At 41.9% G+C, this 15,517-nt stretch overlaps 1 protein-coding gene across 3 annotated transcripts; it reads left to right on the top strand.

The window, feature by feature from the left end:
- Positions 1-14: 14 nt before the first annotated feature.
- Positions 15-14,689, top strand: tmem68 (transmembrane protein 68). 3 transcript variants are annotated; one of them, XM_020710749.1, is made up of 8 exons: positions 15-465; positions 7,375-7,521; positions 10,707-10,806; positions 11,388-11,555; positions 12,304-12,497; positions 13,331-13,391; positions 13,850-13,947; positions 14,268-14,689. In XM_020710749.1, exons 1-8 carry the CDS (start codon positions 403-405, stop codon positions 14,370-14,372), a joined length of 936 nt encoding a protein of 311 aa, XP_020566408.1. In that variant the 5' UTR covers positions 15-402; the 3' UTR covers positions 14,373-14,689. The 3 variants fall into 3 exon arrangements, with proteins under 3 accessions (XP_020566408.1, XP_004078671.1, XP_020566410.1); XM_004078623.3 differs by having other exon boundaries at positions 13,808-13,947; XM_020710751.1 differs by lacking the exon at positions 13,850-13,947.
- Positions 14,690-15,517: the final 828 nt, after the last annotated feature.

The raw sequence follows: 15,517 nt of genomic DNA, 5'->3' as shown, positions 1-15,517 counted from the left end.
AACTGGTTTAGTCCGTTGCTGGTTTCCGGAGTGCTTCGAAGGTACACGGAATCTGACTGTGTCACGATGAAAGCGCTCCGGGTCGAGAGACTTTCGGTACCGTTTCAGACAGATTTCTGAGTTTTGTTCTGTTCGGCTCGTTGGGTTTTTCAAAGACGGACTTTTACCTGAGAAGAACACCTGCCGTCCCTCCATTTGACCCTCGACGCTCCGAATGCTTTACTGCCTCCGTCTGCTTTTGTCCATTTCCACCTTCGTGCTCAGAAGGATTCGCTCCGGTGTTCCTGTCCCGAGTCTCCAGCACAGCTGCGGGTCTCTCATGAGCTCCGACCCGCAACTGCGGGGCCGGCGGGCTGCCTGATCCCGCCGCAGTCTGGTCTCCGGCAGAGCCGGATCATCATCATGGAGGAGGCGCTCAGGAACCAGTCATGTCTGGCCGCGGCCTCGGACACCGTCTCCTTCCTGGTACGAGTCTTCCCTATGCGGGTGAGGGGGATCCTGCCTGCAGGGACTGGTGACAAGCCAGCCCTCTCTCGTCGAACGGCTGTCAAGTGAGCCCTCTCTCAAAAATGGTGTGCCGCTTTTTTACATACATTGCGGTAACAGCAAGAAGGCCTTCATTCAGGTAAATGCAAAGTGTAAGAACTGTCATTATTCTCATATATATATACTATTTACACATACGCCCCCCTCCCCGTATATAACTATATATTTATATGTGTATATTTAATTATATGTTTCAGGTGAATTATCAATTAAAAACCAAATTAAAATCATGTATTGAAGAAGATACTATAATGTTCACTTAGGTTAAAAAAAAAAAACCTGCTAGTTTCCACAGACTCATTTCACTTCTCACTTATAGTATCCCACCTGGTGATGTCACAAAAAAAGTTTCAGATAGATCTGATGTGGAATTTCAAAATAAAACCCCATTGAAATCTTGTATGAATGCCTTATCGCCATATGTTGACAGAGCTGTAAATTGAAAACTCCTTGTTTCCACAGACTCATTTCACTTCTCACTTATAGTATTCCACCTGGCGTTGTCAAAAAATAAGTTTCAGATGGATCTGATGTGGAATTTCAAAATAAAACCTAATTGAAATCTGGTATAAATGTGTTATCGCCATATGATGACAAAGCTGTAAAATGAAAACTCCTAGTTTCCACAGAGTCATTTCACTTCTCACTTATAGTATCCCACCTGGTGATGTCAAAAAATAAGTTTCAGATGGATCTGATGTAGAATTTCAAAATAAAACCCAATTGAAATCTGTTATTACAGCGTTATTGTCATATGTTGACAGAGCTTTAAAATGAAAACTCCTAGTTTCCACAGAGTCATTTCACTTCACAGTGAAAGTATTCTACCTGGTGATGTAACAATATAAGTCTCAGAGGGATCTGATGTGGAATTTCAAAATAAAACCTAATTGAAATCTAGTGCAAATGCGTTACCGCCAGACTGGTCTAAATTGCCCACATTTTGGATCAAATCTGCCTCTCAGTGTAAGACCAGTCAAGGACACAGCCAGCAGAGCAAACAATCTGCTGGCGGCCGCCGGATAATTTAATCTAATCGCCCCCCCCCCCCCCCCCCCCCCCCCCCCCCCCGGAGCTGAGACTCCTTGGCTCCAACAAAACATCACTCGCTCTCAGAGTGTGAAAACCGCCGCTGTGCTGAAGGCCGATGCTGCTGCTCACCCCCCCCCCCCCCACTCGACCTCGACATTCCTCGGAACCCACCCCCCGCCCCCGAGTGAGCACTCCTGGAGACGCGAGCGCCCTGGGCAGCTGCGACTGGAGTGTAACACAGGGGGGGGGGGGCACCCCTATCCACCCTTCCCACTGATCCTTGTGTACTGCGTGGCCGTGAGAATATGTGCTTTTTGTGTTCAAACTGTGTAGTTTTTTTCTTGTATCTACACATTGTATCACAGTGTTGAGATACGACTTTTTTTGTCACCACTCACCCCACCACCTATTGTAACCATCTTTACCCATCCTAAGAAAATAGGTGCGCACTTGCTGCTGCTGCCTCAGTAAAACTCGAACTGTATGTGTATTTGTTGTATGTCTGATCTTGTTCGGGTTGCACTGGAACAATATCGTATGTCAGTGAAAGCTGTGCGTATGACAATAAAGGATTCTGATTCTGATATGTTGACAGAGCTGTAAAATGCAAACTCCTAGTTTCCACAGAGTCAATTCACTTCTCACGGATCTGATGTGGAATTTCAAAATAAAACCCAGCTTTTTACAGCTTTGTCATCATATGGCGATGACGCATTTATACCAGATTTCAATGGGGTTTTATTTTGAAATTCCACATCAGATCCATCTGAAACTTATTTTGTGACATCACCAGGTGGGATACTATAAGTGAGAAGTGAAATGAGTCTGTGGAAACTAGCAGGTTTTTTCCTAAACATAAGTGAACATTTTAGTAAATCCTCTTCAATATATGATTTTAATTTTTTTCTTTATTTGATAATTCACCTGAAAAATATAATTAAATATACACATATAAATATATAGTTATATACGGGGAGGGGGGCGTATGTGTAAATAGTATATATATATGAGAATAATGACAGTTCTTACACTTTGCATTTACCTGAATGAAGGCCTTCTTGCTGTTACCTAAATGTATGTAAAAAAGCGGCACACCCTTTTTGAGAGAGGGCTCAGTTGACAGCCGTTCGACGAGAGAGGGCTGGCTTGACACCAGTCTTCTGGCGGAAAGCTCCCACGCTTGAAGCTCTGCAGACTCTGACCAGACAGGTTCCTCTGCTGAATGCCCCGCATATACCTCAGCAGGAATGCGCGGGCTGGAGCTCTAAAGTCGGGATCAAAACGAAAGTCCCAGATTCATCTGGAAACCATGAAAGCAGAAGGTTTTTTTTTGTTTGTCAAGTTTCAGTTGTGTCTGAAAATGTCGGTGTTGACTGAGCTGTGAATCCTGATTCCAAAAGACTGACTTGTTTAGAGAAAAGTCAGTTTCAGCCTTCAGGGCCATCCTGCTGCAGTTTGATGACACGTCTGTTTGTTGAGGATGGAGCTTTGATTAGAGGTGGTCGGTGGTCTCAGGTGGAGCTCAGGTGATGCAGGCGGCATGTTGGAGGTGTCTGACCACAGGTTGGTGCCCAGGGCCTCCTTTGTACCAAGACGGTCTTTGAGTACAGAATGAAGCCCACAACTGTCAGGCCAGGTGAGGGAAGTACTGTTGCCATGGAAATAGTAGGCCCAAAAAAACAACAGCAGTCAGCTGGATTTGGCTGATACTTTAAGCGTGGACGACATATTCTTTTTAACACTATTTGGGGGTGTTAAAGCTGGAGCAGTGTGCTGGAGGCTGTCCTGAGGTGACCATCAGGTTCTCCTAAATTTCCCGCAACACTGAGGCGTTGCACCTCTGCAGAAATAAAGCTAACGGCTGGTCAAGACCTGACCTTCTATTCAATCCTGGACTGCTTCAGATGCAGATAACATTTTGGGTCAGACTGACACGAGTTCTTTAAACTCGGAGAAGGTTTATCCTTAGACCCCTGACGTACCCAGATGTGGACAAACTACGGCCCAGGGTCATATGTTAAACAATTTATCTGGCCCACCAAAACTGTAATAAAGTATATAATCCTTAACAATGTTTTATTTTCCCTGTAGTTCTGGCGTCTCTCCATAGACGGTGCTCTACAAATGCATTTACCTTTGTTTAGGTTTAGAACGTTGTTTTGCATTCATGAGGCGTTGCAAGATTTTTTGCATTTGTGACGTTCTAGTGTGATTTTCAAGTCAAACAGGCATTTTTCCGATCAGTCACATGAACGCATCACTTATCTGAGGTTGAGTTTGTCCGTGAGGGGCATTAACCCGTCGGCGTTACTGGCACTGAAATCAGAACCAAAGCCTGCAGTTTTGAAATACAAACTCCAAAATGTTCTGTTTTAAAAATATTTATATCAAATTTCAATCAAAACTAAAGCATGTTTTTGTCCATCTTCATTTAATGTAATTTTTCTCTGTCATGAGGTGGATTACCAAAACACTGCATCTGCATCGGGGGGGGGGGGGGGGGGTATTCCCGAAAGCAGGTTATGCTAGTTACCCCGGTAAGTTTGAGGCTAAGGAAGTTGAAAACCTCAGCTTTCGGTTCATAAACCGAGGTATGGTTCAGGGTATGCTTAGTTGCCATAGCAACTCATGCTCTGAACATAACCTGGTCTGGATCAGGTTTAGTTGAAGGTTAGTTTGTTTTCAGAGAGGTGAAGTAGCATGGCGTGTCCATTTGAAGAGGATTTAGTGGATGAAGAAGCTCACATAATACTTTTTCCACCATGAGAGGGTGATAAGACCACATATGGATGTTGGAAAAATAAACTTTTTTACTTTGATCTAACTGAATTATTTGCTCCAGGTAAGATGAATCATTTTTTAAGTTAAGTCAGCTTAAAAATAACTCATAGTTTTCAGACATTTATTTTACTTTCATTTAAATTAATTCAATTAAGTAGGTGTAACTTTGGTGCTGCTGTTAGATTGGCAGCAAAAGGAATTGTGGGATACCATTACCTTTGCCTGTCTGGACGGATTTGTGTTTAAGTGTGGGTTTTTTTCTAAATATGTTTCGTTGTTTAGCTGTTTCACTGTGTTTTGCCCAGTTATTTGTACTGTCATATTTAATTCTTTCTGCACCATGAGTGAGAGGGAGGGAGAGGATGATGAGTTTATATAGTACACCTACTGGGTAATGGATTAATGATTAATTCAGAGAAATGGGACATGGTGCTTGCTTCAAAGCTGTCTTGTTTCATTTATTTTATTGTTATAAAAACGGATTTAGTTGTTTAGCTGTTTTACTGTGTTTTGTCTAGTTAATTTACCCTGTTATGTTTACTTCTTTCTGCACCATGAGTGAGAGGGAGAGAGAGCATGATGAATTTATTTAGCACCACTAGTGTGATTTGAAGATGCAAGAGCTGGGGGGTATTCCATGAAGCATGTTTAAACTACCCTGACTTTAAGCCTGAACTTTGGCTGAAATACGCCTGAACTTGCTTACTCTGGGTATGTCGGTTCCAAAAGACCGGATATGAGTTGGCGTAATTACGTCCACTTGGTAACCCTGGGTTAATGCACGTGCACAGCAAGTACATAAAGACATTCTCAATGGATCGCCGATTTCCGGAGTCACCATGGAAACGCGTGGTGAAAAAAAAAAGCGCTACACTTTAGTGAGACGGAGTCTGAGATTTAAATGACGGCGTATGAAGATTATACGTATAGTCCATCAAAAAAGTAACACGGCTGCATCAGCAAGAAAGAGTTTCTGCTTTCCATTTCCATTTTCGTTGTCACGCATACGTATATATATATACTGTCCAATTTCGCCAACTTAAATGAATTACTTCTATTGGTAACAAGTAATTGAGTTAAATTTAATCAACCTAATTTCTTACGTCTATAAAACTCAATAATTGTTTATACAACTCAAATTTACATATTTATTTAACTAAATGTCATATTACTCCAATTCAATTAATATCTTTCCATCTTAATTAATTATAATTCTTGAACTCTCATATGTCTAAGTTTGAGCCGGCAGATATACTCATTTGTATAACAATTAAAAGAACGAATCAATATGCAAAACGTGCAACAAGTCATGCAGAAATTTCCGTCATTGTCACTACAATCTTAGACAGTAGGGTTGCAATTTAAACTCATCATCTTCTCCCTCCCTCTCACTCATGGTGCAGAGACTTAAGCACAGTAGGTCAAAATAACTCTGCAAAACACAGTAAAACAGCTAAACAACTAAACACATTTGGTCAAAAAACCTACACTTAAACCCAAATCCGTCCAGACAAGCAGAGGGAATGATATCCCACAATCCTTTGGGGTGCCAATCTAACAGCAGCACCAAAGTTACACCTACTTACTTGAAAAAATATGAATGAAAGTAAAAATAAATGTCTGAAAACTATATGTTATTTTTAAGCTGATTTAACAAAAAAAGATTTATCTTACCTGAAGCAAATAATTAAGTTAGATCAAAGTAAAACTAAAAAACTAAACCTGCTCCAGACCAGGTTATGTTCAGAGCATGAGTTGCCATGGCAACTTGACATACCCTGAAACATACCTCCATTTCTGGAACCGAAAGCTGAGGTTATCAACTTCCTTAGCCTCAAACTTATCGTGGGAGCTAGCAGAACCTGCTTTCTGGAATACCCCCCCTGAAGTTAAAGTCAGCATCGTAACTGTATACATGATTATATATTTTAAATCCACACTGCATCATTGATTCTAATGTTATAAATTAGAGAATATCTGTAGGCTCAAAATTAGACATATTAGAGTTCAAGAAGAACAATAAATTAAAATGGAAAAAATATTAATTGAATTGGAGTAATATGACATTTAGTTAAATAAATATGTAAATTTCAGTTTGATAGATGTAAGAAATCAGGATAAATAAATTTAACTCAATTATTTGTTACCAATTAAAGTAATTCATTTAAGTTGGATAAGTTAAGAGCTGGTTTAGCTCGTGCTGGTTTACGGCGCCTTCCGTCCGTGAAACCTGGGTTCAACCCGGGCTGCTCCCTGTTCCCTTCTCTACTTCTGTGCCGGTCCCAAGCCCGGTTGCTTTGAGAAGGTTGCGTCAGGAAGGGCATCCGGCGTAAAACATTGCCAAGTATACCATGCGACTCGTTCGCTGTGGCGACCCTTGATGGGACAAGCCGAAAGAGAAACAACATTTAAGTTGGATAAGTTGGATAATTTATATATACGTGTCACAATGTAATTGGAAATGACATCCGAAACTTGTGCGTTTACTTTGTTCTTTTTCTCCAAGCAGAAACTCTTCCTTTTGCTGATGATGCAGCCGTGTTACTTTTTTGATGGTCTTATAATCTTCATCCGCCGTCATTAAAATCTCAGACTCCGTCTCACTGAAATATAGCACTCTTTTTTTTCTCCACGTGTTTCCATGGGCACTCTGGAAATCGGCGATCCATTGAGAATGTCTTTATTTAATTGCCGTGCACGCCCATTAACCCAGGGTTACCAAGTGGAGCGTAATTACGCCAACTCATATCCGGTCTTTTGGAACCGACATATCCAGAGTAAGCAAGTTCAGGCGGAATTCAGCCAGAGTTCAGGCTTGAAGTCAGGGTAGTAGTCTGGACAGTTTAAACATGCTTCCTGGAATACTCCCTTGGTCCGGCACTTTTGACAAATCTGAGAACCCCCTATGGCCCACGAGTCAAAAGATTTGCTCGCCCCTGTTCTAACCTCTGCCTGAGTTTGGTAACGTTCTGGAGTTTCTGAAACAGGAACTAATGTACCTGTCTTGATCCACAGGTGTGCCTGTTCCGTGAGGTGGAGGATTACCTGAGTTTTTTGGAGTACCTGCTGTGGGTCTTCACTCCTCTGGCTGTCGTCTTTATCTTGCCGTTCCTCATAGTCATCCTCCTCTACCTCTCCATACTGTTCCTTCACGTCTATAAGGTGAGTTCCCTTCTCCCACTGGTGAAAGTGCGCTCGCTTCTTTCTTTCATTCAACAATAATGGGACACAACCTGATATTCTCACCCGTAGTCGGTAAGCTCTTCTGAAACAAATACTTTCATAGAACGTCGCACAGAAATAAGCCAACTACGACGTTTGTCTGTAAAGATGATGACAGAAAGGAGGGTTTGTGTTCCTGTGATGCTGTCAAAGCAGATTCAGGTCAGTTCAGGCCTGACAGAAGCCTCTTTAGTGGATGGAATTATTGTGCTCCACATTTCATTTCATTTCATTTATTTATTTGTTCTTTTCATGAAAATTGTTGATTGTCAAATATGCTTACATGTTTGTTGTACATTATTGAACATTTTCACCATTGGAAAGGAGCAGAATTCCTATAATAGTCTGCTCCCTTTTAAACACTGCATAGTTTTTTACATTTCATCACCTGTGCTCAAATTTCACTTTCCATTCCTTTAGCACTTACATTCCAAATATTCCTCTCTGCAGTCAAGTTTGTACAATCTCTAAATTGTTTAGTCTTATACATCCGTTTAAGTAGAATAATATTTTGACAACCTTTTAACTGATTCTCCTGGGAATTCCACATTTTTACCCCGACTATAGACAAACACTTTTGCTTTAGTGTTGTTTGAAATTAAATCTTCTCCTATGATTTTCATCTCCTGCGGTAAAAATAAAAAGCTTTGTAAGTCTTCTGGTAAATCTCTGTTTCTGGCTTTAAACATATAACTAATAAGGTCTGCATTTTGATTACATTTAAATAAATCAAACTTAATGACAAGTTCATTTGTATGATCTCTAAATGTAGCTTTGTGAATAATTTGAATAGCTCTCCTTTGTAATAAAATTAAGGGCATTATATTAGCTTCATATTCATATTTCCCCCCAATTCCTCTAACCTCACATGCATATCATTTAGAGATCAGGGTAGAATGATCGATGGTGTCAAAAGCCTTCTTTAAATCAATGAAAACAACGGTTGTGTATTTCTTTTCTGTCAGTTGCTGTCGAAATTTCTTCAACTATTTTCATTATAGCCAAAGCTGCAGACCTATTAGAACCAAACCCAAACTGATTCCCACTCATTTATTTTATTTCAATAAAGCTGTCTAGTTTGTTAACAAACAACTTGTATAACACTTTTGATAAATTGAGAAAGTAATGATGCTGGTCTGTAATTATTAAAAGTATGTCTGTCCCCATTTAAAAAAAAAAAAAGAATAACTTTTCTTTTTTTCCGTTTGTGTACTGTAGTCAAAATGTCTTTTTCAGTCACATCAGATAAATACATAGATCGGGAAATCCAGTTTTTATTTGTTACTAACATCTTTTGATTGTATATTTTTGTCATCTGTTCTGCTAGGTTGGGTTCTATATTTACAAAAATGAATTTCATTCATTTGCCATGTCCTCTTAGTTTTTAGTTACCACATTTTCTTTAATTAAGAAATTTTTCTGTTGATCCTGACTTATTTCCTATGACCTTCTTCAGAATATTCCACATAGCCTTTATGTTATGTTTATTTTTCATGCAGAATTCTATAATATTTCTTCTCAGCTTGTTTTTGTAAACCGTATAGCGTTTTTCAGCTGCTGCTGTTCTTAAGTTTAAAAAGTTTCAAAAGAGTTTGTTTATCTTTTTCCATGCAGTCTGTAAGCCCTTTGTTATCCAGAGTTTTCTGTTATTCTTAGCTTTAGGTCTGCTTCAAACGTCTGGACAGTGTCTATATCATACAGATCTACGGTAAATGATGTTTTAAAAAAACCTCATATGCACCATTCACATCATCTGTATACATTCCCTTCCGGTCTTGATTTATCAGATTGTTTCTGAAAGCATTTAGAGTTTCATCTTTCCTTATTCTTTTATATATTTGGTGGATTTCTGTTGACTTTAGTGGCAATTTAAATTCAAATGTAGCAAATATAGGCAAGTGATCACTTATGTCATTAATAACTAAACCACAATCTCTTTGACTTTCCAAAATATTGGTAAAAATAGTGTCTATTAAATTTGCACTAGTTGTTATTCTGCTAGGCATCGAATAAAAATCAGATGTTTGTAAATGTGAATTAAACTTTAGATCTGTATTAAAGTCTCCACAGATTATGAATTGTTTATGTTGGTTTAAATTACCTTACATATCTTCTAAATTGTCCTTAAAGGTTTCAATTTTTGATCCTGGTTTCCTATGTACACATCCAACGTTCATATTTGTGTTTTTGTTTTCCATTAAATCCATAGCAGAAGTCATGCATTTTACCGCTTTCCATTTTAAACCGTTGTCACCCGTTGGACTTTTTTAGACTTGCTTTTTACTGTAAATAGCCTTTGTAAATATTTTTACCACTGATATTGTGCTGTTGTGTTGTAAATGTAACTGTTGAACCTTTATCCTGCCTTAGGACAACGGATGAAATTCAGCTCCTGTGCTAACTTTGGCATATTTGAGTGGAAGCAGCTGCTGAAACATTGTTTAATATGCACTGTCCTAATTAAAATAAATAAATAAATGAATGAATAAAGGGCAACTCCCACTCCAATCCTATTTGTTCTGCCAACCGTCAAATTTCAAATCGTTCTCATCATGCTTCACATTTTCCTTTAAATGTATCCAGAAAACATTGAATTTTGTTGAAGTTTCTCTCTGGATCCACATCATTATCATAAAGGCCATCCCACAATGCCCTGCTCTCTACAGAATACTCCACAGTCTGGTTCTGTCAACAGAGCCTACACAAAAATAGAACTTCAGAGTTTCTTTATTTGTGCTGATCCAGATCTTTCACTCGTCTCACTGCGATCACTTTGGCTTGCTCTGGTGATCCATTTAGTTTTATGAAGACTTTTCCATTCCTGGTCCAGGTGGATTGTATTTATGTTGCTTTTTCAGGATGCAACAAGTCCAAGCAATTTCTGAGTTTCTCTTGGCCAAGTGCTCATTTAAATAAATTCCAGTGTCTTTAAGTTTCTTTGCCTCCTTTAAGATTTCCTCTTTGTGCTTTCTGTTCACAAATCTCATAATGATTTGACGTAATCAATGACATGATGAGGATTGTGGGAACATCTCAGTATTTTCTGTGACTCAACAACACAAAGAGCACGGAATTCCATCCATCTGATCGTCTGTCTGAGCTGACCTGTTGCTTCCGTCTGTCAGAGGAAGAACCAGCTGAGGGAGGCGTACTGTAATAACCTGTGGGATGGCGCCAGGAAGACCCTGGCCACGCTGTGGGACGGACACGGAGCCATATGGCACGGTGAGGTTTCTCTGCAGTGTTACACCAGCAGTGAAATGGGGACTGATACGTGTCCAAATCAGAGGCCTTTGACGGGTTTTCAGAAGGCAAATTAGTTGGAAGTGCATTGTGGGATTTGTAGTATCTTGGTGGTAGATGCTGACAAGCTCTAATAGTGATCAGATATTTCCATGCGGGCCAAAGATCATTCTCTGAGTTTGACATGTGAGCCCTACAGAGTAACTCAGAGGTAGCCTGGCATGGTTCGTACCTTATTGGTCAAATAAACGTAAAAGCTGAGTTCATAGTCTTAATATCTTCTAGGAGATCCTATTCTTGCCATTTCTAATCTGGTTTAGTGAGACCTTTGGTGAAAATATTCCAGGGATGATGAGCTCTTTCAGATTTAACTGGAGCTAAACTGAAGCCTTAATCTGGGGCAGAGGAGCACAGCGTCAGGTTCAAGGTGCTTCACTTTTACAGGAAATGGATCTCCAAGGAACATCTGCCCACCACGAGAAGATGAAGCTCATGTTTACATGTTGCATTTGTCAGATGAGAGGCTGAACAAACCCAAGACTGAACTCTAACCCATCCACCAGGCTACGAGATCCACGGCATGGAGAAGATCCCCGACCAGGGCCCAGCCCTGATCGTCTACTACCATGGAGCCATTCCCATCGACTACTACTACTTCCTGGCCAGAGTCATTCTCCAGAAAGGACGGACCTGCCACTCTGTGGCCGACCACCTCCTCTTCAAGATCCCAGGTACACAACACAGCTGCACAAAACGCACACTGCTGCACAAACAAAACACACTCAGCTACACAAAATGCACACTGCTGCTGCACAAACAAAACAAACTCAGCTACACAAAACGCACACAGCTGCCCAAAAATACACACACAGCTACACAAAACGCACACTGCTGCTGCACAAACAAAACCCATACAGCTACACAAAATGCACACTGCTGCTGCACAAACAAAACAAACTCAGCTACACAAAACGCACACAGCTGCCCAAAAACACACACACAGCTACACAAAACGCACACTGCTGCTGCACAAACAAAACCCATACAGCTACACAAAACGCACACTGCTGCTGCACAAACAAAACACACTCAGCTACACAGAAATACACACACAGCTACATAAAAATAAACACTGCTGCACAGAAAAACACACAGAGCTACACAAAATGCACAGAACAGCACAAGAACACACTGCTGCACAAAAAACAAATATACAGCTGCATAGAAAAACACACACAGCTGGACAGACAATTACACAACGCAGCGACATAAAACGCACAGCTGCATGAAAAACACACACACAGTGGCACAAAAACGTACACACAGCTGTGTAGAAAAACACACGGTCTTCTTGAATCGTCATGTCAAGGCGATGATGTTCAACCAAATCCCACTTTTAATGTGAAATCTGCGGGACTTCCTGTCCGTACCTGCATTCACCTGTCGGTCCGTTGTGTCTCAAATGCTCATGGTCTTCAGGTTTCAAGCTGCTCCTGGAAGTGTTCAGCGTGATCCACGGTCCTCAGGAGGAATGCGTGCGCGCTCTCAGGAACGGTCACCTGCTGGGGATTTCTCCTGGAGGAGTGCGAGAAGCTCTGTTCAGTGATGAGACCTACCCTCTTCTTTGGAGCAAACGCAGGGGCTTTGCCCAGGTTGCCATTGACTCTCAGGTGGTGAGTGCATCCAGCAATGTTGCATCTAGTTCTTACCCATCAACACTTGCTCCAACATCACAGAACATTTTAGTGAGCTCCTGCTTTCATGTTTTCCACACTGCTGGATTTGGACCCACGATTAAAAACAAATTGGAACAGAAAACATTGAATCCATAAATGTTTCATTTAACAGAAACATTTATGGATTCACTGCAGTAAAATGTGAGGAATGATGTAGTTGCAGTTTCTGCAGTCTAGTCATTGTAATTTATTATCTTACTCTGTTATCAACAAGTAATTGTTCTGAGATTCAAGGATTTAGTTTTCCTTCCTCCATAGGACTGGAATAAGGCAGAAAAATGTATCTTAGTTTTTCATATCCAAGGTCATAAAAAGGTTTTTGAAAAGTCTTAAGTTAACCTTGAAGAGACGTGTAGGAACTCTGAAACACAGGGAGGCCTGATGGTTCTCATGTTCCTCCACCTCCAGCTCATTCAGCATCAGCAGAGTTCAACACGCCTCCATCCTTTCATGTGAAAAGATCTGCTTTTGCCTGTAAACGTTTCCGGTTGCCAGTTCGTCCCCCATCGTTTCCTGGACACCACCTGGAATCCCGACGGTTGAAAAAGCAGTTTCACTGACCGGGAGATCAAATGTTTTTGGGTTTTCCGCAAAATTTGACGGCATAATTTAGTAAAAAGTTAGTTATCTGTATAACTTTGTAAATACTCAGGTTTAACGAAGAGTCTCTGTGTTCATGTGGTTTGATTAAAGCTGCAGAAATGAGAGTGCTCATGTTTGCTTCAGCGCTGGTCCACCTCTGCTCACCCCTTCCCGTCTGCTTCTTCCAGCCGGTGATCCCGATGTTTACGCAGAACGTTCGTGAAGGCTTCAGGTCTCTGGGAACTCTAAGTAAGTGCAGAAAGCAGAAGCAGCAGCAGCAGCTAAAAACGGCAGAGCGTCGTTGATGGCATGACGGTCATCATGTGAAGCACAGCTGGAGATGAGCTGCAGGACAGAACACAAGCAGGGAGTGGAGACCCCCCCCAGGCTCTGATTCTCAGCCTTTGCTTGGTCATGTTGCCCCTGTAGCCTTTCAGTGCTGGTTCAGCATCAAACATGTGCGTCAGACCTGCACACGTCATTCATCCAGGTAGATTCCATCAAAGTAGCAGGTAAAAAGCAGCCGGCTGGACTTGGTTCTCAGTCCTGACATGCAGAGGTGTGACAGGGGGGGGGGTCACACATGCTATAGGAGGTCAACAGGGTAACGGTGGTTTCTGTTAGTCTCACTGTCGTCTGTCCCATTTGGTCTTCTGGTTTTCCAGGATTGTTCCGCTGGCTGTATGAACGCTTCCGTCTCCCCATAGCTCCTGTTTATGGTGGGTTTCCGGTGAAATTCCGAACATTCCTTGGTGATCCCATTCCATACGATCCCAACACGAGTGCTGTAGAACTGGCAGAGAGAGTGAGTTCACCCGCCTTTCTTTATCTGACAAACTGTGACTGCCATTGGTGGAACCCTTCAGGAAATGTTTTTCCCTCCTGAACTTCCAGATTGGAACACCATTCTTGACTGTGTTTGTAGGATTTCCTCTTGCTCCCTCCATCCACTGTGTTCAGAATCTGAAATGTAGAGCACTGAAGGTTCAAAATGTTTTTCTTCAAACCCCAGAATGAAAAGAGGCTAGGCTGCTTCAGAATCTCAGGAGGCTCCACCCGAGCGTCACAGATCTTTCCTGCGGTTCAGACTCTTCCTCGCCTTCTGAGTGCTGCTTTGTCTTCCAGGTGAAGCTCGCCGTTCAGTCGCTGATCGATGAACACCAGCAGATTCCCGGCAGCATCCTCTGCGCCTTGTTGGAGAGATTCCGCAGTAAACGCAAAGCACCTTAAGTAACTTTGGGCCGGCGCAGCTCATGATGGACACTTGTCCCACAGCAGAAGTTGCACCTGCAACTCCCTCCACTTTGTGGGTTTTATTGCACATTTGTTTTGTAACTTTGTTGTGTATGTGGACTCGCCCTGTCATCTGCCCATTCCCTGAAGTCATGGTGGAGAGTGTCTGAGAAGGAGAAGAGCAAAATCCTTTATTGATTTGTGGCACACTCTTGCACAAACCAGTGTCCTTAAATGTAACTGTCCACTTTATTTATGTCAAAGAGGTAGATGTTCTTTAATCAATAAATGTACATTTTTGATTTATTGGAAAAGCTGCTGGATCTGGAACATGGGGGGGGGGTAAGGACTCGGCAGAAAGCGGAGATCTCTGAATGACCACAGCCACAACAGGAAGTGGTCTGGAAACGAGAGACAAATATGTCAGCTCCATCCCCATGACAAGTCACCCCTGGTGGTGTCTTTGTAGTTGCCTTTAAAAGCTCTCCCACCCAGCAGGCCCCCCCCTGTGAAAAGGAACCAATGACCAGGGCCCTGAGGTCCGACCTGCAGGAATGGCGCCCAAAATGAAGAGCAGATCCAGAGAGCTCAGCTGGGAGTCGGTCTGCGTTCATCTGGATCCACTAGCAAGTTTCCTAAGAACCCGCCAGCGCCGCGTCAGAACGCCACTTGAAACGCGTTCACACTGCTGAATCCTACAGGGAGGATGGAGGAAGGAGGTGGTAAACATGGAGGTTGCTTGTTTATGACTGTTCGGCTGCGTTTGTAAATCAAGTGTGCAGGAGGCAGGCTTTGTTCAGTTTATCTGGCGATTTACCACAATGCCAAAAAAACAGCAGTTCAGTGATGTGACACTAGCCAACCCTGCAGGTAACCGGTGTAAAGGAGGTAATGAGCTGGTCAGATTTAACATGCAGGAGCCACAGGTACGATGATGGGCAGCTCAAGAACAGGATAGCCCCGCCCACTCAGCCCCTTAAACCCCAGAGCCACACCCCCTAACATGTCAAAGCATTTGCATTATCCAGCTCCTTACCACCCAGGATGATGTGCAGATGACCAGCAGCTGCAATACGCCAGTCTGTTGGAGCTAGAAGAACATCATGTTTGCAGATTCTGAATGTCAAGTCTGATGCTTTTTT

This window comes from Oryzias latipes, chromosome 17 (genome assembly GCF_002234675.1).
Source record: "Oryzias latipes chromosome 17, ASM223467v1".
NCBI classification, from domain to species: Eukaryota; Metazoa; Chordata; class Actinopteri; order Beloniformes; family Adrianichthyidae; genus Oryzias; species Oryzias latipes.
The sequence above is the reverse complement of the archived record's forward strand: the minus strand, read 5'-3'. Positions and strand labels throughout refer to the sequence as shown.